Source organism: Pipistrellus hanaki, assembly GCF_964339955.1.
Source record: "Pipistrellus hanaki genome assembly, chromosome: 6".
Classification (NCBI taxonomy): domain Eukaryota; kingdom Metazoa; phylum Chordata; class Mammalia; order Chiroptera; family Vespertilionidae; genus Pipistrellus; species Pipistrellus hanaki.
The window spans coordinates 83,948,730-83,976,384 of record NC_140508.1 but is presented as its reverse complement, the minus strand read 5'-3'; the positions used below and the strand labels follow the sequence as shown (position 1 = coordinate 83,976,384).

Here is a 27,655-nt window from a genome sequence, read left to right as displayed (position 1 = left end):
TTATTGGAATCATTTGCATCTAGGTATTAATGTATACCTGACTGTGTATATATATTAATAACACAGTGCCTGAAGCATAGCAAGAGCTCAGAACATATTTGTTGAATCAATGGATGGATGAATTGGTATGATAGTCAGTGGGTAATATAAGTTTACTCAAATATTCTTCTGCTATATATTCTTGAGTTTAGATCTTTGTTTATGTTGAAATTTTTAAACATGTCTATTAAACCTGTCTTATGGGTTTTGTGCTTTATTCAATTGGCACATGGCTTGCAAAAATGAGGTGATTACTGTTGATGCCTTTGATAATGAGAAAAGAAACATGGCTTTGTTTTGTAGTTGGCATTTTCAACACTTCCTCCAAAAACTAAGGCAGCATTGTTAAGGCTCATCACTTTCTGTTTTCCTAATTATAATTGAATTGTTTGCCTCTTTCAATCAGTACATGTTTCTGTTTATTACTCTTTTAAAAAAAAATCAATGAATAGTTTGTTATCATTTAACCTCTTACAGGGTTGAATGGTTAGATATCAAGTTTATCTTTTTGTTATAGAATTGCTATTTTTAACAGCTATCCTTCCCATATAAACACACCAAAATTGGGGCAATTCTATTTTGTTCCCTGCTTTTATTGATAGCATATATAGTTTTGTAGGTTGCTTTTTTGGAGATGACCATTATAAATATAAATATAGTCATAGATATAAAGTATAGATAAAAACAATGACCCAACTATGTGTGTTATATATATGAATATATGGACACATGCACACATACAGAGAAAATGCACAGATATATTGGAGAGGGGAGACAGAGATTGAGACAGACAGAGACTAAGAGAAAGAGAGAGGGGAAAGGAGGGAAGAAGGGAGGAGGAAGAGAGAGAGAAGAAAGGATATCTATGGTTATTTGGCAAACATGTGTCAAGACCAGCCAAGCACAGCTTTTACAACCTTGAAGGAAATAAGATCAATTTGTAGGCAGAACAGAGAAGATGCGAGAGGAAGGAGAAGACAGGGCACTATTTGTGACAAGAGCTCATCCTGATTTCACAGAAGTCGTGAGGGGTCGGCATGTCCCTAACTTGTTCCCTCTGGGGAACTCGGGCTACTAGACAGAAAGAAATGAAAAGCCCTTTGTGAGGAGGCCAGGAGAATCGATGGCCTGCAAGCAAAAGTGACACAAATCACAGTCTTGCAGACTTTTCCCTGAAGACAACAGATCATCTGGAAGAGGGACACCATCCATTGGGTAGCTTTAGAGCTCTAGGCGGCAAGCAGCGTCTGTGGCATCCAGCTTACACAGGCAGCTGGGAGAGGGAAGGAACTTACGTAGATACCCTCTGTGATGCTGCTCCATGCTTCCCCTCTAGCCTTAGATTTCTAGACAAGGGTGGGTTGATGTGGTCATTCTGCCCACCATGGGCATGTGGGCATCTAAGGATACCCTCTGAGACATAGGCCACCTAACAAGTAGCTTGTTGGAGCATATCTTAAGAATTGGGAACATGTGACTGGATAAGCAGTAGGTATGTATGGGGACTCTGAGAGAGTACTTACCACTGTTTTCCTGGGATGTTGACGACCCACTGTGCGCGCACAGGGGCCCACCCTGGCATGCTGCTGCTGAGGCACCTTGCTGGTCTGCGGGAGAACTGAATGGTCTTTAGAGAACAGAAAGCTCTCCTCTCTCCTCAGCACCCTTAGGTTTTCTCCTCTGTTTGACCTATATGTCACAGTAGAATATGTGTACCTGGAAGGTCTGGAGGGATAGCAACATGAATGACTGATACGTGCCCAGCTGACCGCGCCCTGGCAGAGCTTGGAGGAGTCAGGAGTCAGAGTGTCTCTGAGCAGCCACACCCGAGGTTTCCAGCTCATTGAGGGCCGTCACTGTGGCCCCGAGAGCAGGGCTCCAACAGCACATGGGAATGGGGCAGGGAGCTGGATGATGTAGCATGCCCTCCACCACAGCTCACGGAGGGATGCCCACACAGCACCCCTCGGATCAGAGGGCACTTGGTGACTGCAGAGCAAAGACAAGGGAAGGGAACCTGTGTTTGGTTAGTGTCGCTCTGTGCCTGGCATTGCTAATGGACCATCTCAGTCGATTAAAGACAAACTCCATCTAAATCCATGCCCTGCCCATGGGGACTCTGCATCAGGATCGAAGGCTAGGAATCGATATTTAACCTGTCTCTTTCCTGAATCAAATTTCCCTCTTTGTGGGTTTGCTGAAAACACTGTTCTTTTTAATAGAGGAGAATACGATACTGGGCATCCCTCAGGCACCATGAGTATGGGAAGTCCCGATGGCAGTTTCCATGGGCCATCTGTTTCCTCCAGGCTCCTCCACCTCTGGCATTCTGGCACCTTCCTCACGTGTCTGCGGCATCCAGCCCCTGGCGCATGAGCTTGTGTGCAGACTCGAGGCCAGGGCTCTGGTGAGAAAGCAGCTGCCTGTGTCCCATCCCTGCCCGTGGTGACACCAGACAGTGTGTGTGGTTCGCTGTATGAGTCTCGCAGAACTGGAGGGCAGCCATTACAAACGGAGCATCTCAGAACACACACACGGGGTCGTTCTGACCTGGCCCCAGGCTCCGCGCATCTTCTGTGACATGCCACACACCTTGTCTGCGGGTCCTGTCACTGTGCGTCACTCTGATGGAATGCTGAGGGTTGCCAAGAAAGGGACCTGCATTGGTCTTCTGTGGCTGTTGTGCCAGAGGCACACAGATTGAGTGGCGTAAACACCAAAACGTCCTGTCTCTCCGTTCTGGAGGCTAGAAGTCCGACATCAAGTGTCTGCAGGGTTGGTTCCTCCTTGGGCCTGTGAGGGCAGGATCAGCTCCGGGCCTCTCCCCGGCTTCTGCTGGCAATCTTTTCAGTCCCTTGGCTTGTAGAAGGACCACTCCAATCTGTGCCTTCATCATCCATGGTATTCTCCCTGTGTGCATCTCTGTGTCCAAATTTCTCTGTACAAGAACACTGGTCATATTGAAATGAGGGGCCCACCCTACTCCAGTATGTCCTCATCCTATCTAATTGCTTCTGCAAGGACCCTATTACCAAATAAGGTCACATTCTGAGGTACTGGGGGTTAGGACTTTAACATTTGAATTTAGGGGGGAGTCACTGTTCAACCCCAAACAGGAAGCATGCAGTCAGGGGCGTGTCAGTGCCGTTCCCATCGGAGCCTCTGACTCTTTGCCATTCACAGTGCAATCCCACAGTTTTCAAGTGTGTGCAAGGAGCAGGAACCAGCCCTGCCAGAAGGGGGACCTGGGCTTTAGAGGCCCAGCTTTGGCTGCTGCTCCCTTCAGAAGCTGAGTGAGATGAGGCTGCCTCAGGCAGAGGACCCCGGTCTATGGCAGCAGGACCCTCCTCAGACCTGACATGACCATGGAGCATCAGGTGCTCATCCAATCACAGTCTGGGGCCTGAACAGGCAGCACTTCCCTTTGAGAGGAGCTTTGATAGGGGCTGCTCTCTGTTAATCACTAATTTGCCTATCAAGTGTTGCCACTGCGGGAAGTTCCTGGCACATGTGGGCCCTGGAAAAACACCTGCTGAAATGAGTGAAGGCATCGGAGTCAGCATCTCCCTGCAGCAAAGCTCAGTGGCCTTGGGGTCTCCCAGGATCTTCCTAAAACAACATATCCCATGTAAAGCCATCCTCATCTACCCATTCATAGAACCTTTGAACATAACTACCGCCAGTGGTTTGCTGATAGACCTGCTCTTTGTCAAAGAAAAGCCCTAATTTGTTGTCTTTGTGGATATTCAGGTGTAAATATCCCTTCACATTCACATTGTCAATGGTTTAACAACTGGCTACAACTGGCTAGCAAAAAAAAAAAAAAAAGAAAGAAATCTTGAATGTTGAGCAACCAGCTCTAGACAACTGGTGCAAGCCAGCTCCAGCACACCAACACTTCTCCCACCATTTCTATGATCTGATATGATCTGATATGACATGACATGACATGATATGATAAACTTAAAAGTGTTTTATTTACTTTCAAATTATTTTGGAAATTTTATTATTATTATTATTATCCATGACTTTTATTTCCTCCATGGGGTCAGCTCACTCAGCCAGGCATCTTGAAAAGAATTTACGATTTTGTGGTGAGCCCGCAATCATAGTTCCTGTCCTTAGCAGGCTCACAGCCTAGTGTGGACACAGACATTATATGGATGCTTTTAACAGATAATTGTGGCCAATGCTTCCAGAGAGAATCGGGACTGAAGTTGTCCCATGTATTGTAGTTACGGTATGCGTGCCCCGGACCATCATCTCAGGCTCTGCTTCTAGGGACTGGTGCCATGTAGGAGACTTTTGCCTCCCTGCCCCAGCACCACTCCTTCTCCATTAGCACTGAGACTGTGTGGTACCAGAGCAAGGGTGAGATCTGGAGGCCAGCTGAATGAACCTCAAACTATGAGGGGATCCACCCTCCTGGCCCACCTCTTTCTCACCCCCACAGGAAGAGCCAAGTGCCCTGTGTTTAGAGAGGATCCAGCTGGTGGATCCACATGTCACGGCGTGGGGTGGGAGGAGATTTTTATTTATAGAGGCAGATCAGAACCTCAAACTGAAGGGGTGCTAAGAGACTGCAGGGAGGGTGTGTTTGGTACTTGTCAATAGAAGGTTAACTCTAGGGTCAGGACTGGTCCATCCCAGAAGCCTTGGGGCAGTCTTTTCCATTGATGGGGGCTGTGGTCACTGCCCAGATTCACATTCTTCTTTATCTCCTACCTCATCTGGGGTCTGCCATCATTAGCTTTGACTTTAGAAGAACCAAATGGGGAAGTGGAGTTTATCAAAGAGCAGATGAAGAGGAAAGAGAGCAGTCTTAAGACAGCTTCCCTGCGGCAGAGCCTGAGGCAGGGATTTGGTGCTTGGGAGGTCCTGAGGGAGGGCTCCTGGAAGAAATCTGTAAGTGAAAGAGGGAAGTGAGACAGGGAGTGAGAAAATGCTGAGCAAGAATCTATTCAGGTGGAATGTAAATTCCTCCTTTTTCTACCTAGAGACAAAAAGATCAGGATTGCTACCTCCTCCCCCATAGCAGGCAGTCCTTGGCACCTCCTCTCCTTTTTCTTGCCTCCCTCCCCAGGATCTCAGGTGGTTCCAGGGGAAGTGGCACCCTTGAGTCTTGCTCAGGTCTCTGAAGAAGGTCGCAGGTATAAGCCGTAAGCCTCAACACTCACAACATCTGGCAGATGGCCCACCAACCTGAAGAGAAGATCTGGGTACCACAGGGCTCTTACTATATAAAGGTTGTATTTCATCATTGGGTTGAGGCTTAGCAACAAGCCAATGGATTGCCTCAACTCAAGAGCTAAAAGAGGAAGTTAAAAGCCCTCTGCTTGGCCCACTCTAGCTCTGGGAATCTGCCCAGAGTTATAGAGAGAGAACTGCAGATGGTAGGTAACAAATATTAAGTTTTGGTTTAGAAACAAAAAACTATTATTCAGACTTTGAAATGGGGGAGGGCACTAAGGAGTCAGAGAGCAAAAACAAACAAACAAAAAAAACAATCAATTTAAAAAAAAATTTTGTTCTGGCAGTTAAAACAGGAACTGTGAGAAAGGGCAAGTAAGAAGGTGAGAGATACACTCGGACCCATTCAGTAATGTTTACATTTGGAAGGTGAGTCGTGAGTCGTGGGCCCAGTTTAGGAACCAGGTTGAAGATGTTAGCTAACCATGCCCCAAAATGACACTTAGAAAATGGATCACGTGAAAGTTTGGGAGCAGGTGGTTGGTACCCAAGTTGCTCAATCCAGGTCTTCTGGCTCAGGCATGGCAGGCTAAGGGAGAATGGTTTCTGCTCTGGAGGCTCAGTTCATGAACCATACCAGTCAGCTCCTCTTCTGGAAACCGACTCCCTTTACCAACCGATTAAATGTTTGTCTAATTTTTCCCCTGCCTCCCTGCATGCAACCTTCCATTCAATTTGCCACTTTTTATTACCCACAACCCTGCATCCACAAGACTTGTGGTGTGACCTGGCCACTCCCTGCCCTCCAGCCTCATCCAGCTTTATGTCCTTATTTACTGCAGACACTCCAGCACACTGGTCTTCTTTCAATTCTTCAAAACACATCAAGCTCCTTCCTACCTCAGGACCTTTGCCCATCCTGCCCACTCTGCCTGAAATTATCTGGCCATCATATGCATCTGCTTAACAGGCATACATCTTTCTGACTGTAGCTGAAACCTGACTTCCTTATAAAGACCACCCTGACTTCCAATCTAATATATATCCCCAGCATTCTCCAGTAATTTGTACCCAGTACTTTTTTTCAAACCTGTTTACTTACATGTTGACTATCTGTCTCTCGGCTAGATTCTAAGTGAAGTGAAAGGATTATGCCTATTTTGAACACTGTTGTGTTCCCAGATCCTGGCATACATTGGTGCTCAATAAAACATGTTGAATGAACAAATGATGTATCAATTTATTAATCAATCAATAGATAGATAGAATGTTAACATGTCAGTCTTCCATGATTTCATTTTTCAAACAAAAGCTACTTGTCAGAACTCTCTCTCGGAAAGTAGAAGCAAAATGATAGAGGTAGGTATTAACTATGTGATCTACAATCCCCACTAACAAAGAGACAATCAAAGGCTTGCTTGGTACCTGCTGTGACAGGGACCTCACTACTCCCCCCAGGGAGTTGCTTCCACCATTGGACACTTGAATTAGAGGGAGCCTCAATGTCATGAGTTCAGACTGGTTCCCTAGTGTTTCTGCCACTCAATCTTTGAAGCCACATAGGTCCTGTCTTCCTTTTCTCTTTCCATAAAATAAAATTCATTTCCCTTGACTTGCTCCCCCAACCCCTGTAGAGTTGAGCGGGTACTTGCTTGACTGCTGTCTTCTCTCTAGAACCTCTCTGGCCACCAGCAAGCAGCTTCACTCCCATCTCTGGCACAGCCATCAAGGAAGCACAGCTGGCTCTGCTGATTCCCGCTGGTTGCACCCAAGTGGCAGTTAGAAAAATCAGCTTTGATTTGATTTGCAAACTGAGACGAGTCATTGAGACAAAATAAATCTGGGAACTCATAAAGCCATTTGCAGAGCTTCTTTGCAGAAGACAGCCACAGTTTTAATCTAGTAAACACTCTCTAATGATGATTAAAGCAAACCCTCAGAGTAGGTGCTGAACGATAAACTCAATAATGAAGCATGAGATAAGGGGCCAGTGTCAGCAATAGCACTATGGTGCCCGGTGATCATGGTAGACTAAACCCATTGTCCCAATGGCAACAGACAAGAGATTTAGGCAATGGTCTTTTGTAAATGTGGCTCCACTATTATAAAAAGAAGAGCATTTCATCCAGCATTTTCTCTCCACTCCATAGTGGATGGTCACCCCTGCAGATAGTATCTCCAGTGCAATGCCCTCATTTTTCAGATACTGCGACTGGAGCTGAGAGGGGGAATGATGTGGCCATGGCTTCCTTGTCCACAGAAATAACATGCACAGGTGATAAGAGAAGCCAAGTCTGATGTAGGAATTGTCTGCTGCCCTTCCCTTCTCCATTGATCCAATGCTATGTGGAAGGTCCTATATTTTATGTATAAAGTTTACTTGAGCAGTTGCATGGAATAGTGGGGAATCAGAGACACCTGGATTGAAATCCTGCATCCAAAACTTAACTGTTTGACCTTGGACAAGTTCCAACCTATGAGTCTATCACTTCACTTTTAAGCCTGAGATTGTTAGTTCTTTCTCTGATTATTTGAGATAATACATGGGAAAGGTCAAGAACATAATAATGATAAACATCTTGAGCTTCCTTCTCTCTTTTAGACCTTCTCTGATATGAGACCTGGAGACTGAGGTCTACTCATCACATGTCCTCTCTGCTGTTCTCTAAGGAAGGAAAGGAAAGACTGGACTCTGATTACATCTCATACAATTATACAAATCAGGCTTTTGTCAAATAGACTCCAGCTAGATTCAAAGTGCAGAAATAAAGGGGATAGGAAAGATGCTGGTCTCAGCTTTTTAGCATTTAATCTTTTCATCAATAAATCATTGTATTTTGATAAGATCCTACATAACAATAATATGTATTGGGTCGGCAACTAGGTAATTGCGGATTTTTTAAAGAAAATCAAAGACAATTTTTTCATGGAACTAAATAACTTTATTCTGTAATGTATTGCCCATTTTGATCAATGACCTTTTGCCATCTTTCAGGCAGCATCATAATCCCACGTTCAAAAAACTTCTGGTTTTTATTAGCAAAAAACTGAATCAGGTACGATTTGACATCATCATCATTATTGAAATTTTTACCATTCAAGGAGTTTTGTAAAGATCGAAACAAAAAGTAATCAGATGGTGCAAGGTCAGGACTATATGGTGGATGTGGCAAAACATCCCAACCAAGCTCCATTAATTTTTGCCGAGTGACCAAAGATGTGTGTGGCCTTGCATTGTCATGATGGAATACAACACCTTTTCGATTTGTCAATTCGGGCCGCTTTTCTTCAACTGCATTGTTTAATTTCATTAGTTGTTCAATGTAGACATCAGAATTGATCGTTCAGTTGGGTGGTAAGAGTTCAAAGTAGACAATTCCTTTGTAATCCCACCAAACTGATAACAAAACCTTTTGATGAATATCAGCTTTTGATGTTGTTTGAGTTGGTTCACCTGGCCTGCTCCACGATCTTTTCCGCTTGATATTGTTGTAAACAACCCATTTTTCATCGCCAGTTATCAGTCGTTTTAAAAATGGATCATTTTCATTACGTTTCTTTAGCAAATCGCAGCTGCTAATGTTAACTGTGATTCTTTCAGTTCGTGAGGAACCCATGTATCGAGTTTTTGAAAAAGCCAAGTTGTTTTAAGTGATTTTCAATGCATGTATGTGATACATGAAGCTTCTCTGCAATCTCACGTGTTGTACTGTGACAGTCCGAATTGATTATTGCTTTGATTAGGGCGTCATCAACTTCAACTGGACGACCAGAGCGTTTTTCATCTTTGAGTGAAAAATCACCAGAACGAAATTTGGCAAACCAATTTTGACACTGCCATTCTTTTAAGGCTTCGTCACCATAAACAGCACATAACTTTTTATGAGCTTGCGATGCGTTTTTCCCTTTGCGGAAATAAAAAAGCAAAATATGACGAAAATGTTCCTTTTGATTTTCCATTTTTCAACGAACGCCAAACGAAAACTACAAAACAGATCAAAAAACATTTTTTACTGATTAACAGCTGAATAGCCAACTATCAAATAACAAAATGTGTTTTACATTTGTACTACGTCTGCAAACCTAAAAATTCAACTGAAGCCATATATGTGTGAAACCCGCAATTACTTAGTTGCCGACCCAATAATTATTGACAGAGTATAGGATCTTGCTCATCCACTTACTAACCTTTGACTGTGACACTTTTCCTTTTCTCATCATCTTCTCAGAAATTTCAGAAGGGTCTTAGGACCAGAAGATTCCCAAATGTTGCCATGGTAACTGGAGTTGGGGCCATAATGAGGGACCACTTGTGAGAGGCCAGACTGTAGTGACTAGCCTATTGGAAAACTCTTGGTTTTTGTTCAGTTCTTAGAAATCCCAGATTTTCAGAGGGGAAAGCCCAGAGTGTGTGTTTGAGGTTTGGATAGAATGGTGCTATTCTTCCCTGACTAAACCCACTGAGATGAGTTTTCCATACTGGGGCTTATAGAATTACTTGAGTGTAACAAGGTCTCTTGCCCCGTGTCCCCTTTGCCTCCACCCAGTGTCTTCTAGGTCCTATACTGCTAATAGAATAATATGGATTTTCCTGAAGGTCTTGTGACAAAATGAAGGAAGAGGGTTAATTATAAGTACACCATAAAATAACTAAAGATTATCTTTAAATATCCCAACCCTTTCTTTAATATTTGTCTTGCTACAATAACTGGTACATCTCACTAGTTTTCTGTTGTTTACCTACCCCCTACTTTGTAGATTCTCTCAAACTGCCACCTTCCCCAATACACAAACTCACACACATGCCTACCTTCTCCACACCACATTCAGGAAAGACAAAGCTGGTGTCATGGAATCCAGGAAAACAGAAACCAAGATCAACTTGTCCTTCACACATGTCCCTGGGGAGTCTCAATCCATTCCTGTAAACTAGAAATGAGAATTACCTACTCAATACCTTGACTTTAGCTCAAATCTATTGTTCAAAAGTGGTTGCATCTTACAAAGGGAATAATAGGTCTTTTAAGATAATGGGTCAAAGAAAGAGAAAAATTTGGGTAGGCTGGAGACAAATATATATATATATATGGCTAATATGCAAATTGTCCCCTAGCAAGTTCTACTGGGAGAATGAAAGTTTAACCTAGAGAACGGAAGTTTGATTGCTCGTTATAGTGTGCATTGATCATCAGGGTGCAGCACAAAACGAAGGAAACCCCCGGCTGGCAGTCAACAGCCAGGGAAGGAAGGCCCCAATTGGCCCTGATTACCAGCCAGCCCTAGGGACTCTACCCATGCATGAATTTCATGCACCAGGCTTCTATTGTAGTTATAAATAAAGATAATAAAGCTCCATTTGAGCTTTCATTGATGAACTTTCAATGTTTGTTGAAGTTGAAGGTAAAGTGGATATACAAAATAACCACCTATTGTGTACCAGTCATGTGTATGTTGACATGAGTTACAGTGCAATGATAGAACTAAAACCTGGCCGAAACTGGTTTGGCTCAGTGGATAGAGCATCGGCCTGCAGACTGAAAGGTCCCAGGTTTGACTCAGGGCATGTACCTTGGTTGCAGGCACATCCCCAGTAGAAGGTGTGCAAGAGGCAGCTGATCAATGTTTCTCTCTCATCGATGTTTCTAACTCTCTATCCCTCTCTCTTCCTCTCTATAAAACTCAATAAAATATATTTTTTAAAAAGAACTAAAGCCTGGTCCATATTATGCACTAAATAGTGATTATTTTCCTTACTAAAAAATTTAAGCCATATAGGCTCAAAAGGTTTAAATAAAGAGCTCAAGGTGCTCCAGAACTGTAGCTGAGATCTAACTCCAAAGCACATGGCATTTCTATGGCACCATTTTGAATCTTATCAATACTGTGGTCCGGGTGATAGGCCATGGACCATTGTCAGGGTCCCCTGACTCCTATTTGTTAACTCCTTCTTAGGATTTTTTTTTTTTTTTTAAGAAATAGTTGATAATAGAATCTTTAGGGTATAATGGGTATTTTGTCTCTCTTCAGTGGTGTCCAAGCCAAATCCTGGGATCTAGAGCAGAAACCTCAAGGAGCCATCAGCTGTCTTCACTTCCACAACATATTGAAGCTAATAAACCAATAAATTAGTTTGTCTTCAAGGTTATCTGCTTCAGTGCCATCTTTAGGTCATCAGCATCTTTTTGCATTTAACGTTCATTGCTTTAGAAGTGGTGGTGGGGGGGAACAAAACAGAAAGGAAGTCTGAGGTACTCAGCATTCTGACCTCTTTTTTTCTTTTCTTTTTTTTTTATTAATATATTTTATTGATTTTTTTTTTTTTAAGAGAGAAAGGGAGAGGGATAGAGAGTTAGAAACATCAATGAGAGAAACATGGATCAGCTGCCTCCTCACACCCCCTACTGGGGATGTGCCCACAACCAAGGTACATGCCCTTGACCGAACCGAACCTGGGACCTTTCAGTCCGCAGGCCAACGCTCTATCCACTGAGCCAAACCGGTTAGGGCATTGACCTCTTTTTTTCTGTATGGTCTCAATATTTTCATCAATGTCTGACATATATACTAATAGTAGTACATGTGAACAAGGCCTGAAAACTGTGAAGAGAGAGCAGTAATGAAATCTTCCAGTAAAAACCCAGGTGCCTGGTGGAAGACCAGGTGAGAGAGAAGAAAGCAAAAGACTTCCTCTTTTTCCTCTCACTGGATTAGTCAGGATAGTCTAGGCCAGTGATCTGCAAATTGTGGCTGGCGAGCCACATGTGGCTCTTTGGCCCCTTGAGTGTGGCTCTTCCACAAAATACCATAGCCTGGGCAAGTCTATTTTGAAGAAGTGGCATTAGAAGTTTAAGTTTTAAAAATTTGGCTCTCAAAAAAAATTTCAATTAGTTGTACTGTTGATATTTGGCTCTGTTGACTAATGAGTTTGCTGACCACTGAGCTAGGCTTTGCTATGACAACAGATTGATGTTCAAATCTCAGTAAGGTGCATTTGTTGTTATGACATGCAAAATAGATATGGCCTCAAAGGATCCCATAGCATGGGCGGGGAAAGTATGGAGGAGGTAGCATGGATCTTCATTACCTCACTCAGAAATTACTCATGTCAGTTCCACTTACGGGGCCTTGATGAAACTTATATTCTTTCACATGCATAAGAAGGAGAGATGGCCGAAACCGGTTTGGCTCAATGGATAGAGCGTCGGCTTGGGGACAGAAAAGTCCCGGGTTCGATTCTGGTCAAGGGCATGTACCTTGGTTGCGGGCATATCCCCAGTGGGGGGTGTGCAAGAGGCAGCTGATTGATGGCTCTCTCTCATCGATGTTTCTAACTCTCTATCTCTCTCCCTTCCTCTCTGTACAAAATCAATAAAATATATTTTAAAAAGAAGAAGAAGAAGGAGAGATGTCTCAGTCACAGGTATACATTACTAATTTCTAGCATGATATATATGAACTCTTTTTCTTTTTCTATTTCTCTTTGTGTCTTGCGAGAACCATGATCCATCACTTATCTGCTGCTACTCCACCTACTAGGAAAACCTCTCCCCATCCCAGCACCTGTCCAGACACACCTCTTTGCCTATCCCTTATAGCTGAGTATTCCTACTGAGTAGAGTTGAATCCCTAGAACTAACATGTCAAACTCACAGCCCACGAACCACAGATCTTGTTTATTTGGTTTGTGTTAGCCTTTGAGTTTGACATGCTTGCCCTAAAGGGTAGGATGGGTCTGCCAACTGAACTAATGCTTGACTACTTTTCATTTGCTCCTTAAAAGAACTTCATGAGATACTTATTGTCCCCATTTATAGCTAGAGAAAATGAAACTTAAATTTACATGATTTTCCAAGTGACCTAGCTAGTAAGTGAAAAATACTGAACCAGAATTTTATTTCTTCATTTCGTTTTCAATAAACATGTATTGGGTACAACTTAGTACTGATTTGTGGTTCCTCATCTCCTAGAGGTTCAGAACTTTTGCCGCTGGATTTGGATAGTCTTTGATTCTAGGCTGGAAAAGGTATTTAACTGCTCTGTGTCTCAGTTTTGCCAAATATAAAACAGTATCAGTTAATACCACTATATCTTGGGGCTCATGTAAGAATGTAATGAGCTAGTGGACATAAAATACTTCGTCTAATGCCTGGCTTATAATAAGCACTCAACAAGTAACAGCTAATGGGAAAGCAGCAAATAGATAAATTGTGTCAGTGCAGTATGATAAGGGCTGTAATGGAAGTAAGTAAATGCATGAGTCTGTGGGAGCACAGAGAAGGGAAACAGAGCATTCTCGGGTATGTGGTTGAGGCATATTTTGAAAGAAGAGTGATAATTACCATGTGGAACAAGGTTAGAGAGGAAGGAGACCTTCTGAGCTGAGGAAGGAGCATGTGCAATTCATTAGGAGACAAGAGAGCATGCATAGGACAAGGCAAAGCAACAATTGCTGGAATGGCTGTGCGACCAGTGGAGGCCACGTGTGATGAGAGGTGAAGCTGAAGTGGCCAGCAAGACCAGGACCCCAAGGACCCTGGGTGGCTCCATAGCGTGCATGTGCACATTGTCCCGAATCAGGGGAAGTGCTTGGAGGTGCTGAAGCAGACTGCCTCTGTCTGGAAGGCCACCTATTCACAGGTTAGAAAATGGGTCAGGGAAGGGCTCCTCGGGCAAGGCCAGGCGGGAGCAGGGGAGAACAAGAGGATGCTGCTGAATCGCCAGGTGAAAACATGATTCATCTCTTCTCGCAAGCCTTTGATTTCTTTTTCTGACATGCAAGGCCAGCAGTGTTTGTCTTGCCTATCTCAAAAGACTGGAAGGAAAATTAACAAAAAAATAGCCACTTAGAAGAGGGGTTGCAAACATTCCTGTGAAGGGCCAGATAGAAAATATTTTTTAGTTTTGCAGGCCATATGGTCTCTGTCAGAATGATCCAACTTTGTCATTACAGTACAAAAGCATAGATAGTGCATATAAAATAAATCTGGCTGTGTTCCAATAACATTTCTTTCTGGACACTGAATTGTGAACTTTATATAATCTTTTATATGTCAAAACTATGTCTCTCCTTTTTACTTTGTTCTTGACCATTTGAAAATGTAAAAACCATTGTTAGCTCATGGCCATCCAGAGAACAGCTAGTGGGTGGTTGGGTATGGCTCATGAGCCACTGTGGACTGACCTCTCCCTGGGAGGGTGCTTTGAAAATGGGACATTGCCCCCCTCTAAGGGAGTATTATGATCGCTGTTGACCAGGTTTATTGTTGGATACATTTTATAGCTTCTCAGGGCTGTGAGTCAAGCTTGCCCTTCCTGTGAATTTTTGTAATTATGTATTTCCTGTTTATCAGTTGGTATGAAATGCCCTAGCTGTCTCATGGTTTTGGATAAGAACTTTATATAGTTTTGGATGAATCACTAAAGAAACCAGCAGCCTTTGGCCCGCGTAGGAGACCTTCAAGCCTTCCATATCACCTTCTTTAGAGAGGCAAGTGGTGGGTTTGAAAGGACAGGAGCATTAGTCAGGCTCCCGCCTCTGCCAGCTATTACGTCTGTGACCTTGAGCAAGTTACATCAGTTCTCTAACTCATCATTTCTTCGTTTGTTCCTTCATTTATTCAACAGATAGTCAATGTGTACCTACTATGTGCCAGGTGCAGTGCAAGACCACAGATGTACAGCAGTTAAGGAGGCACTACCATGGCCAGGCCCCTTCAAGGAGATTATAGAAATTATAGAGGGGAAGGCAGCCATTTATAATCCAGTGGGACAGGTGTCTGTCCCAGGTGAGACACTAAAGACTTCCTAGAGAGAAAGACCTGACAGCTGAAGAATGAGCCGTTGGTGGCCAGGAAGGGGGTGTGTCTCACACAAAGTGACAATCCTAGGTAAAGCCCACAGACAAGAAGGGAGGGGCCTGTGGATGATGGAAAGGAGTTTGTGCGTGGGCAGAACCGAGTGTGGTCTTGGGGGTGGAGAGAGGAGGCAGGGCAGGCAGAGGGCTGTCACTGAGGGCCCATTACTTTGGGAATGATAGGGCCATTGACGCATTTTGACTAAAAGATGGACGTGGATGGAAGGGGAGCAAGCCTGGAGGCAGGAAGCCCAGCTCGGGGGCTGCTTAAAGGACCCAAGTGAAACATGAGGGTGATACATCCAAGTGAACTGAGTGGAAAATGAAATTGGAGTGCAGGAGGAGGCTTAACGTTTTCTGAGGTAGAATTGATAAGGCATGCTGAGGGACTCAAAGTGGGAAAAAGATGGCTGAAGCATGACTCCAGGCTTCTAGACTGAGCAGCTAGCTGCCTGGATGGTGGCACCATTTGCAAAGGGAGGGAAAGTTGGGAGAGAAGGTGTTCAGGTGGAAAGGTGATGGGTTCATTGGTAACAACACTGACCTTTCTGGTTGTTCTAAGTCTTAGAAACATTGTATGTGAGGTACCTAGCAGAGTACCTGGCATGTCGTGGATGCTTGATAAATGGTGACTCTTATTCTTGTTCCATTTTTTAAAAATCTGTTTCAGGCCCTGTTTGGTGAGATCATGATGTTCTTTTGCTGTTTAGTGTGAGCTCTTCAGAGCCACGAGAACTGCCGTTTTGTTCACTGTACCGCACGTTTTCATGTGTGTTTCTCTCTCTCCTTCTCTTCTGCATGCTGCCTGGGGACTGGCTTCCTTGTGGTCAGCACCAATGGGCAGCGCCCAGGTGACCCCGGGGACTCCACTCTGCCTCCTCACCACAGGTGATCACCAGAGCTCTGGGCGGGGTGGGAGGGGAGTGAGAGAGACCCACGCTCAGCGGGTCCTCCAGGCCAGATGCACCATTGAGGAATTGGCAGTCCCTCCACCCCACCTATCCACCCAACCACTCATCCTCCCATTCTTTCACCTACCCATCCATTCACCTACTCACTATCCATCCATCCATCCATCCACTCTACTAATGCTTACAAAGTACCTACTATGTGCCAGGTACTGTTCTAGGCACCAATGTATACAATGATGAACAAAAGAAGGCCTGTTCCTGTGCCTTTTGGGGAGGGGAAAGAACCATTAGTAAAAACAAACAAACAAACAAACCCAACACAAATAAGGGTAGGATTCCAACTGTATGGTGCTGCAGAGGAGAGGTTTGTGGTGTTCAAAACAAACAAACACACCAGGAACTAAAGGAGTGCTTCCCAGGCAAGCCACAACTACACCGCGGTCTGAGGCTAGGAAAGTGGCCTAGTGGTCTGTGCTTAGGAAATGAGTAGCTCTGGTTCTGGTCCCAGGTCTACCATTTGTCTTGGACAAGCCCTTTATTTTATTTTTTAAATATTTTAAAATATATTTTCATTAATTTTAGAGAAGAAGGGAGATGAAAGGAGAGCCAGAAACATCAACGATGAGACAGAATCATTGACAGACTGCCTCCTGCATGCGCGCGTTCCCCCCCGCCCCGCGCCCCGTGCCCGCCCCCCCCCCCCCCCACACACACACACACACAGGATTGAGCCCACAGCCAGGGCATGTGCCTAACCAGAAATCGAACTGTGATCTTTTGGTTCATAGGTCGATACTCAATCACTAAGCCATTCTGGCCAGGGCCCTGGACAAGCCTTTTAAATGTGACAATCCCCACTGCTCTCATCTGTAAGCAGGAATAGCACTGCCTATCTCTTACTATTGGCGTACATGCTGTGCACTTGCAGGGTCTTCTGGGGCTGTATTCTGAGAGAAAACAAGATAATGGGTGTGAGAACCAGTGGGGTGGGAGTAGGTAGCTGTTTGAAGGAACCACTAGCCCCTTCCCTTGAACATGTAATTTTAGCTCATTTCACATCAACACCTGCCACTCTTCAAGGTTGGGATTGCAGAGCCCAAGTGTGTCAGAGGCTGACGCCCAGCATCGTCCTTAAAACAAAAGAGACCCTGCTGACCTACTGTAGGGGCCCTTTCTGGTCAGTGGGACATTTCTCAGAGACTTCAAATATTTGGCTGTTGCCTCTCAAAGTTGTTGCTCAGACAATGGCTCTTCTCTCCTCATCCCTAGCTGTTCCATTTATCACTGTGGGAAAGGGGGTGTGGGAGGCAGGGATGACGTGAGTCCAGCCATCCCTGTACCTCCAAAGTCCAGACTCAGAGACTTTGCTCTTAGTGAATATCTTAGGTGGGCTTCCCTAGATACAGAGGCCGAGATGGGGATCCTTGTGCACATGAGTCATTGAGGAGTATCCTCAGAAGAAGGTGAGGGAGTCAGGATGGGGCAGGGGAAGAAGCTAGAGGAGGATGTGGAGCTGTGTCAGCTGAGCCCACATGGGCTCTGGAGTGTGGGTGGTATCACAGAGTTGCTTCTACCCTGAGACAAGGGGACAGGCATCTGTCAGTCGGCCACTGGCTGTGGGCTGCCCTGGGAGTGCATGTTTCCTGGGGAGGTGACAGCCTTGGCCTGATGGCACTTCTGGAGGGAAAGGGGTATCTGTGGGCTGTTAGCACTGGAGATCGGGACAACGCCCCAACAGCAGTCACCACAGCCAACTTGTGTGCTTCAGAGACCAAGGTGTCACTACCAACTCCCCAGGAATGGCATCTTAGCCACTCCTCAGTTATATTACCTTCAGCAAGTTGCATAACCTTGTCTCACCTGCACCGCTCATTGTCACACTTGCTCTAGAGCAGTGTTTCCCAACCTTCTCTCATGATGAGAATCACCTGGTGGAGTTGTTAAAACACAGATTCCTGAATCCCAACTAAGAAGTGCTAATCTAGAATTTTTGAGAACATATAGGTAAAATTGCATACCTAACTTAGTGCTCTGTATATAAAATCTGTCTTAGAGCACTAGTTAAGTATACAATTTTACCTATATGTTCCCAAAAATTCTAGTTTAGCACTTCTTAGTTGGGATTCAGGAATCTGTGGTTTAACAACTCCACCAGGTGATTCTCATCATGAGAGAAGTTTGGGAAACACTGCTCTAGAGTCATATTAGAGGCTACATTAGGAACTCACCAGCTTACTCTCAAACAGTTGAGGGAAGGAGAAAAGATGACATCCGGGGACCCTCGGGAGGGTCCTATTCAGGAGCAGCCCAGGGCAGGCCTGCACCAAGTGCCAGCCCCCTGCCCACCCTGCCACAGCCTCCTCCCCCCACCCCAGTGTCCCCCTGACCCCAGGAGGGGGTGCAGGTGCAGGGGGACACACGTGATCCTGAGAGGAAAGTGACTCACCATTGTACTCACACCCAATTGGTGGAGAAGCTGCGTGTCTCAGAGTGTGTAAGCCGCTCTGCTTTGGGGGTCACTGATCCCCGGGCTCTGTCCACAGCCAGCAGCCTCGGTGGGGAGCAGGTAGCTCCTTTCATGCTTCCTTTCAGCTGAGCCGGTTTCACCTGGGGCACATGTTCCTCCCTCTGCCTCCGCCTCCTGAGGCGTGGGAATGGCCCTCTGACAGGTTTACTTCCCGGGCTCCATTGATTCCTGCCTTCCTGAGCCGTGTTTGATGGGTGAGGTGCCGGCGAGCGTTTCTTTCTGAGCTGATGGTCCCTTTCAAGTGTGTTTTGTGCACACTCATCCCCTGCGAGCAGAAATGGCTGATGTGAATGATGACCGCCTGGGTCTGAGTGATGGCGGTAGAAGCATGGGGAACAGGTGGCATTGAGAGGGGGTTGAGACTGAGTTCAGTCTGAGCTCTGCCACTCGCTGCCTGGTGATTGGGGCACGTTACCTCTCTCCTCCGGGTTTCCCCCTCTCTCCGGAGAAATGGGGATGATCACCCCATGGTCGTGGCTGATCATGAGTGCTAAGTGTGAGAGCAGCTTTCACTTCTTTGCTCAGTTGGCTCCAACTAGCTCTTCAGGTCGCTCTGACCTGCTAGCCTTTCCTTCAAGGACCCCTGCTCTAAGACAGGGCTTCTCAATCGTGAGACATCTGGGGACAGATGATTCTTTATGGGGGGGAGAAGGGGAGCTGTCCTGGACAAGGTAGGATGTTTAGGAGCATCCCTGGCCCCTATGCATTAGATTACCATAGCACTTATCTCTCAGTGTCACAATCAAATAGATATCTGACGTTCCAAATGTTCCCTGAGGGGCAAAAGCGCCCCCTGTTGAAAGCCCTGAGAATTGCACTGTTAAGTAAAAACAGCATTTCAGCTGTTATATAATTTTATATTTTTTAGGTCACATTAGAAAAGTAACAGGTGAAATTAATTTAAACATAGTTCATTGAACCCAATGTATACAAAATATTGTCATGTAATCAGTATTTTCAAATGATGAATGAAAGGTATTTTTCATTCTTTCTTTGCACCGAGTCTTTGAAATCTGGTGTGAATTTTACACGTGGAGCACTTCTCAGCTCAGATGCTAAATTTTAAACAGCTAAAGTGTAATCCTACAAAAGGTCAACACTGTGTTTACAATCAAGCACACAGTACACTGCTTCCGTCTTTAAATTTAAATTCGTTGACATGGAATAAACTTTCATATTCGGTTCCACAGCCACATGTCACAGGCTCAGAAACCACGGGTGGCGCTGTGAGCAGTGCAGAGCTAGAGGTTCAGGGTCTTGGCTGTCTCTGTGCCCAGCTGCTGAACAGAAGTGAATGTGCACAGAGTAAACGGCCAGTTCCCAGTATCCCATTCCCCCTGCCAAGCTTCCTAGAGACCGACTTTCTGGAGCTTTAGAATGGGGCTCCCCCAGATCTGCTGGGGCAGCCCCACCGGGCCCACTGCCCAGCCTGGGCTCGAAGGGTGCTGGCCCAGGGGAGGGCAGGCTGGGGAGGGAACCTGGGCATCACAGGGTCTTGGCTTCTGCTTCTGTCCTTTCCTGCTTACAGCAGAGCTGTTTCTCCCATCCTGTGGGGAGGGGCACAGATCCGCTTTCCGTACAGAACAGAGATTCAAAACCGAGGGGCAGAGTCTAGAAGAGAGAAAACATGTTCGTGATGGATTTGGCTGGGATCTCAACAATCGATGCCATTCTGCGGCTGGTTTTATTACCCTCGCTCACTTTCGCCGCGCTGATCTGAATTCCATGCAGCACGCTGACTGGCTGTTCGCTCTGATCCCACTCATGCTCCCACTAATCCTCCCTAGAGAGGCCTCGCCCCCTCCTGTGCACCTCTCTCCTTTCAGGCACTCTGACGTGTGCTGCCAGCTGCCTGTTCCAGAGGCAAGGTTTGGACAAAGCTGCCCCAGCGGAGCAGATCTTTGCCTCTCCTCCCCCTTCCTGCCCCATTGAGTCAGGCAGTGCTGTCACTTCGGGGGATGGGGGGGGGGGACGGGGGAGAGGGGGCATCAATTTGGCCGGAGTCAGTTGGAAGGAGTTGGATTATGTTTCTGAGTAAGAGCTTTAGGGATGTCTCAGCCCCCGGTGCACCCTGTTCAGATAAAGCCAGGACATGTCCTTCTAGAAGCCTCATGAGTCTGTAACCGCCAGGAGGCTTGTCCCTCTTCCCACATGCTCTCCACTGGGCCCTGACTCCTATTAGCATTCGATGTGACTTATAAAACGCCAAGACCTCCCTCCCGGGGGCCGCCCACTCCCAGGCTGCTTGGATCATGACTCAGCTGAACCCGCTGTGATGGGTTGAATTGTGTCTCCCAGAAAGGACAGTTGCAGTCCTAACCCTTCGATCCCAAGAATGTGGCCTTATTGAAAAGAGGATCTTTGCAGATGTTATTAGCGAAGATGAAGTCATGGGTGGCTCCACTCTAATGTGACCGGTGTCCTTATGAGAAGAGAAACAGCACGGAAGACAGAGGCACAAAGAGCACTGTGTGACGAGAGGCAGAGATTGGAGCGCCACGGACGGCCAGCCGCCACCGCAGCCAGGAAGAGGCCAAGGACTCTGCCCTGTCTCAGGGGAGCCCTGCTCACCCCGTGACTGCAGACCTTGTGTCTCCAAATTTCAGTTGTTTTCAACCACCCAGCCTGCGATCCTTTGTTACAACCGCCTCAGGAACTAATGCACTCGGAGCCACAGCCCTCCTGACCACTGGGCAGTGGACGGGGCCACTCTCAGAGCTGTGCTTTGCAGACCTCACAGAGACCAACACCAAGAGCTGCTATCTCAGCCGGGCTCCCAGGGGTCCTTTTGGCTGCACCCCACGTTTGGCTCAGGACTGGTCTCCAGTCTGTGGCTCTGCTGCCCTCTTCCTGGTCCTGCCTCCTGCCTTTGAATGGTCTCAGCACCTGTTCCCGTCACCTCCTGGCCTTGGCCTCTTCCTCACCAACCAGGCTGTCGTAACCTGTTCTCAGAGTCCTGGCACTGTGTGACCCATAGACCATCCCTGGTCGGCTTCTGTGCTTATCTCTCCACTGACTGCTCCTGCGAAGGTTCCCTGGTCCGCCAGCTGCTCCAGGACTGCTCTGACTCTACGGGGAGAACGCGTCTGCTCAGTGTGGCCACACGCTCTCTGATCCTGGGAAAGTCTAAAGGGACTTTGCCGCAGAGCATCCAAAAGAGCGAGCATTCTCTTTTACATCTGCTCTTCAGACTAAACCCTTAATCCCCAGCGCAGGCCGCGGGTGCTCCTCTCTGCCACAGTTAAGCAGCTTTGAGCCGCCTGGGCTCCTGGCTCTGCACACAGCTTTCTGCTGCAGGAGCCAGGGCCTCTGGCTGAGCAGCTTGGCCTGCCCTCCCTCAGCAGCAGGACAGACTGGTCTGGACCACAGGGAGCTGGGGAGGGAGTGGTGGCAGGCAGACACCGGTGGCCTCAGAGATGCCCGACCTGCCCCACACTGCTCACGACATGTGGAAATGAAGTGTATAGTCCAGTCGTGCCTAAGCAGAATCCTGCGTGCCCTTCTCTTTCTGTTTGTTAGCTGTTTATTAGTGCCCATCCCACTGAGTTTGGATTGTCAGCTTGCACACTTCTCTCTCCAGATATGTTAGTGAGCTCCCAGACAGCAGGTGTGTCTATGAATCAGCTCACCTGCAGATCCACTATCTCCATTGTCATCCAGGCACCACATACATTGGGCAATGCCTAAGACTTCTCCTTGGTGGCCAAGGGTTGAGCTGGTGCTCCCGAGGCCAATCTCTAGGTCTGATCCCTGTGGAGACCACTTCGCTTTGTGTGGTCCCCATGAGTACACACTGACCAGAAGAGCCCTCCCAGCCATCAGCTGACTTCTGATTCCTCCTTCAGATGTGACCCCTATCCCAGCCACATCCTGGTTCTTAACCTTAACTGTGTCCTGATGTCTAGACCAGTCGACAAAGTGCACCCATCTCTGAGTTCCTAGACAGTGTCACACCAACTCTAGCCATAGCATACAGTCCTACTCTGGTCCCGGACTAGGTCCTGGCACTCCTGCTGAAGGCCTTCCCTGGGCACCAGGGGGAGCAGTTGAGACCATGGGAAACATGAAGGGGTTCTCCGCCCACCATCAGTGCAGCCTGGAAAGGCTGTGCCTTGCAGGGATGTGTCAATAATGACAGTGCCAAACATCAGTCAGTCAGTCATGCCTGGTCTTCACTAAGTCCATTGTGCTGAATTCCAAATGCATGTTTTTAAAAAATTTTAGAATAAAGGGATTTTCTTGTACCCTGTAGCGATTCACCCCCAGGATTTATATGGCCTCCTTTCCTACTGTATGTAAGGTGATTGAACTAGACTTTGACCTACACAGAGCACTCGCTGTGCAAAAACACGGCCTACCTGAACTCAGAGATCCGGGAGACGCCTGGGACCGAGCGGAATCAGCACTTGAGGAACAATTTATTTGTGTGGCCAGCGTGCTTTCAAACAATCAGTTAAAGCTGTTTCTATCTCCCGGGGTGCTCACCTCCATTAAAGTCTGGGAAAGAGGGCAGTCTCTGTGGGTGATGTTTAGCAGCTTCAGTTGTATCGTCTGTGATGAAGTCGATCCCCGCCTCTGAGGACCGGCTGGGTAATACGGAGGGAGTCTGGGATGTTATAAATCTGTATCTTCTTTATACTTTAACTCAGTACTTATTCAGTGTCTTTCCACAGCCAGGGGAGAGCTATCTTTGAAAATCCTGTTTCTCTGTAGTATTTTCCGGCTACTTGACATTGACTCCAAGTTAAATCTTGGGTAAAAGCAATTACTGTCATATGATGAATTGAGGCAATTTATTTATTACTTTGAGAAACATCCTAGGTGATATCACTTAGAAGAATGATGGAATAATCCTTCTTATGTACTCCATTATCCACCAGATCTCGTGATGGAGGTGCATTCCGAGATGCGGGGGAGGTAGCAGCAATTTAAAAAATTAGTCATCGTGAGATCAAAGAAAGAGTGTTGGAGATAAAGTAGAAAATAGTTCCTTAAACTTAAGCGAGACTTGTCTCCCGGTGAAATTATATGGATGGGATGCTTTGGTTGCTAAATATCAAGAAAGGTATTATAGAGAAAGACCAGAGATTAATAATAAAGCTAAATGCAATATATTAAGGGCTTGGAGATGGTAGCTGATATACAAGGAAAATGAAAAGGATGAGGGAACTTAAGTTTAAAAGGTCAAGTGTAAATATCATTTGAGCAAAGTCTGTATAATTTGGCCCTTATAACAAGATTCATATGACATGTTCATCAATCCCTTGGATATTAAAATGTTATATGTTGGTGAGAGGGCATGAGAGGAGATGAGATAATCTTAAAGAAAAGCTGGGATAAATGGAGCTGCATGATACTAGCAGGTGGCAAACTGGGCAGGGACAGGAATAAATGCCAAGGCATCTTAATCTGCTGGTCATGATCAGGGTTTGGGTCCCCGAAATACCAGTCTGTATTTTTCTTCCTGATATTTGAGGAAAGACAACCAGATTTCCCTGCTTAGCAATGTCCCCCCTTCCCCTGTTTGTGGGAAAGGTGGCAGATGGTATAATGATTTAAAGAGAATAAACTCTGTATCAGACTTCCAGGGTTCAAATCCCATCTCTGCCACTTGCTACTGTTATTTAGTCTCTCTGAGCCTCAATTTTCCAATCTCTGAAGTGGGTATGGTGAGAAAACCCACTTTGTAGCATTGTAGAGAGGATTCAAAGAGGTAGTATAAATGAAGGGCTTAAAACAGCATCCTGGCTTGTAGTAAAAACTCCCAGTCTATGTTAACTCTTTATTGTCAATAATATTTCTGTTTCACATGTGGTCAGGTATCCTGACTCATGTAGATACAGTCCAGTTTTATACCTGGCTGTTCTAAAAGCCAGTCACAAGGTCTCCATCTTGGCCATGACTTTGTGCAAGACACAGTCCTGACCATTTTTCTGGAGGTACTAGTCCAGACACAGCTCAAAGTGGCAATGAGGGGAAACTAGAAAAATGCATGCTGGCCCTGGGCCTATTTGGCCTCAGCTCCATCCGTTGCCCACCCCCTGCTGTGCTGGGATATGCAGGTGACCCTTGGGCCTCATGTCAAGTGGTGACCGGGTTTGGCCAAAAGGAGACATCAACTGTGGATCAAGAGGAAGGAGAAGGCTTCCCTTGTAGCCTCAAGAGGGAAGAACTGTAGAGACCTGACACAGTTCTCCAAGCCTCACTTCTGTTGGGGACCCTGACCTCTAGACACAGATGACCCCACCTCTGCCCTTTGTCTCTCCAGCCTGGGCTGGGTGATGGTGTGTGATGTCACCCTCTGGGCTGCCTCCCCATCCACTCCTGAACCCTGGGTACCACTCCTTTGGTAAATTTGCTCCAGGTTAAGTGTTCGGAGCAGTTTCCCTTTTCCCGATTGAATGCCGACTAACACAGAGCCTGTGCTGGTTTCTGGTGGTTATTCCCTCCTTTAGTAAATGGAATGAAAAGAAAAATCTAACTTAATCATCCACTCTCTCTATATATTTTTTCTGTATCAACATCACACTTACTCGTGTGAAATATCTGGAATCCACATTTTTCCATTAAAAGAAAAGTCAGCAACAGCATTTGTTTCTCCCCAGGCTTCTCGCACCCCTCCTGTTCGCTATGCTCTCTGTCCTCAAATACTGCCAACCTAGTTCATGGTCACAGTCACAAATGCTCTCGACACTTTGTAAAGTCTGGAGGCTTTCATCTAATGAAGGATCCAGATGCTTTCCTACCAATTCTTCCTATGTGGACTTCAGTTTCATCTTAAAAATAGCCTACCATTCCGAGAGTTCGCTTTCAGCGAAAGCAGGAAGGGATTTGGTGCGTACCTGGCTTGAGAAGAACTGGAAAGTTGCCCAGCTTCCTATCTTTTCCCTGTTGCCTCCTCTTGGAAAAGCTCCCATAATCAGAGAAGCCTGCAATGCTTAACACAGAGGGAGCAGCAGCTCAGATGCATGGTTTCAAAGCTTCTCTCTGCTGGGCGTTAGATGCACACAAAGCCAGAGTAAAAGCAGAGAAACTCATCAAGGAACTCATTAAGGAGACGGGTGAACTGCCAACACACTAAGATTGGGGGATAATGTGCCCTTGGACAGCTCAGAGGCGACTGTGTATTTTAAAGACTTCAACTTTCAGAAGTTGTGTCTCCGAGAGGCGGCTTCCTTTCCTCCCCATCAGCAATGATCATCAGCGTGGGTTAGGCTTCCAAGGGGATTTACTCGGTTTTATCAATTGCCATTTCATGTTCTTTATCTGCAACTTCTATTTTTGCTCCGTATCTTTACGGAGCAAATAGCTATAGAACTGGGCCTGTAGCCAGGGAGAGCACTTTGAGAGTGAATCATTAATCCCTTGTTGCCAAATTATGCTATCGCTGCCATTAAGTCATCTACATGGGAGCCCGATACAGGCCTGGCCTGTGGAGGAAGGGAAATGAATCACTCTGGGGGCTCTGCCTGCCTTCACCTCAAGGATTGGATGAACTCAGGCAGCAGGTTGCAAGGAGGCATTCCCCCAGTGCCCACTGTGCACCCACAGCTTATAGACACCAAAACGCCCTGCTGTCCCTCTGGCACCAGTTCCAAGGTCATGCCGTCAGTGTGCCACATGTGTGAGCAGCTCCTCAGAGTTTTCCAAGCATTTTCATTTCCATTGTTACATTTTATCCTTAGAAAATCCGTGTGAACTTGGCATTTACTCCCTATTTTATAAATGAGGATATCAGATCGCATTTGTTTGACAGCTTTGATCAGGGTCACACGATGAGTTAGTGAAGGAGTCTGGAAGGAAGCTCATGCATTTCTAATTTTAAACCCATTACATTAGACCGATCTCATAAAACCATAGCCTCTCAAACCTCAAGAAGGAGCAGTAGAGGTCATTTGGTCTCTTCTGCTTGATTAGGGGAGCACGCTGTGTGCCCAGACAGTGCCTTTCATTGTTGGTGACACATTTTCCTGCCTTTGTTGGTTACTTGGAGGTCTGGGGGTGGCCCCCCATGGGTGTCTCGTGGCTTTAAGGATGACAGGAAGATTGTCTTCACCCAGAGCATGGATGTCCCTGGAATCAAGGGTTGCTAGGTTGAGGTGGGAGGTGGGGTAAATAGCAGGGAAGAAAGGTCAAGATATAGAGGGCTTGGTGGAGCATCCAAGAAGCCTAGGAGGTGAGAGCAGGTGGAGACAGAGTAGGCAGGTAAAGGGAGGGCTAACTCTGAAAAGAACTTGGGAATCATCACTGCTTTTGTGCTCCTCTCTACATCATAATGCCATATTGAAAGGAGCTGGGCTGTCCAAATCTGTCCCTGTCACTTCTACCCATTAGTATAAGCTCTGGCCTTTAAAATTCAAGGGACCAAGTCCGTTCCATCCTTCATAATGGCCCCTTAACTTTTGGAAGGCAAGATTAGGACTCATATGAATCTTTCCTTCTCTAGGCTGAGAAGTTCTGATTCTGACTTCCGCTCCTCCAAAGCCAATGATATCTGGATTTTAATGAGCACCCAAATCACCTAGAGTCCTTGATAAAATGGTGATTCCATAGGTCTGGGATGGGGCCCGAGATTCTGCATTTGTGATAAGTTCCCAAAGTGTTACTGCTGGTCAGTAGGCCACACTTTGAGTGGCAAGGCTCTTGATTTATCTTCACCCTGGAGCTCTCTCAGAGGCAGGATTCCCCAACTGAAAAACCTTATCCATTTGTCCTTCTAGTGCAGAGTAGAGCTGAACATCATTGCCTTTGCTGAGTCCTAGGAGACCTTGGGGAATATAAACCATCATGGTCGTTTGGTAACATGGAAGGAGGCAGCAGGAGACACAGAACATGGTGACTGGGTCCTGTGTGGGGTGAATATTGAGAGGGGGGCACAGACTTCAAGAGACCAAGAGCCATACCTTGGACACCATGTGTCCATGTGCGGAAGTGGACAAGTAGTATGGTGAAATCCAGATGTGGACTCTGAGCTGGAGCTAGGAGGAGACTAGATTCTATGCCACAATAGCTTTTGTGGCAAGAGTCAAGAGAAGGGTTGGCATCAGCTGCTTGGAGAGGACTAGTTCAGCCTTTTGGAGGGCACAGCTGGCTGGGGTAGGAGGTGGGGCGTGCAGTCTCATGTTGTAGACAGGG

At 46.2% G+C, this 27,655-nt stretch overlaps 1 protein-coding gene across 18 annotated transcripts in view; it reads left to right on the top strand.

Annotated features, from left to right (window-relative positions):
* PTPRT (protein tyrosine phosphatase receptor type T) overlaps positions 1-27,655 on the top strand; it is an 856,519-nt gene that overhangs the window by 689,393 nt on the left and 139,471 nt on the right. For 11 of the 18 annotated variants that reach the window (XM_084887522.1, XM_084887517.1, XM_084887526.1 and 8 more), the window contains one exon: positions 15,914-15,970. The exons of the other annotated variants lie outside the window; for them this stretch is intronic. In XM_084887522.1, the coding sequence (XP_084743648.1) occupies positions 15,914-15,970 (57 nt within the window). The remainder of the gene's footprint in view (positions 1-15,913; positions 15,971-27,655) is intronic. 18 annotated transcript variants of the gene reach the window in all.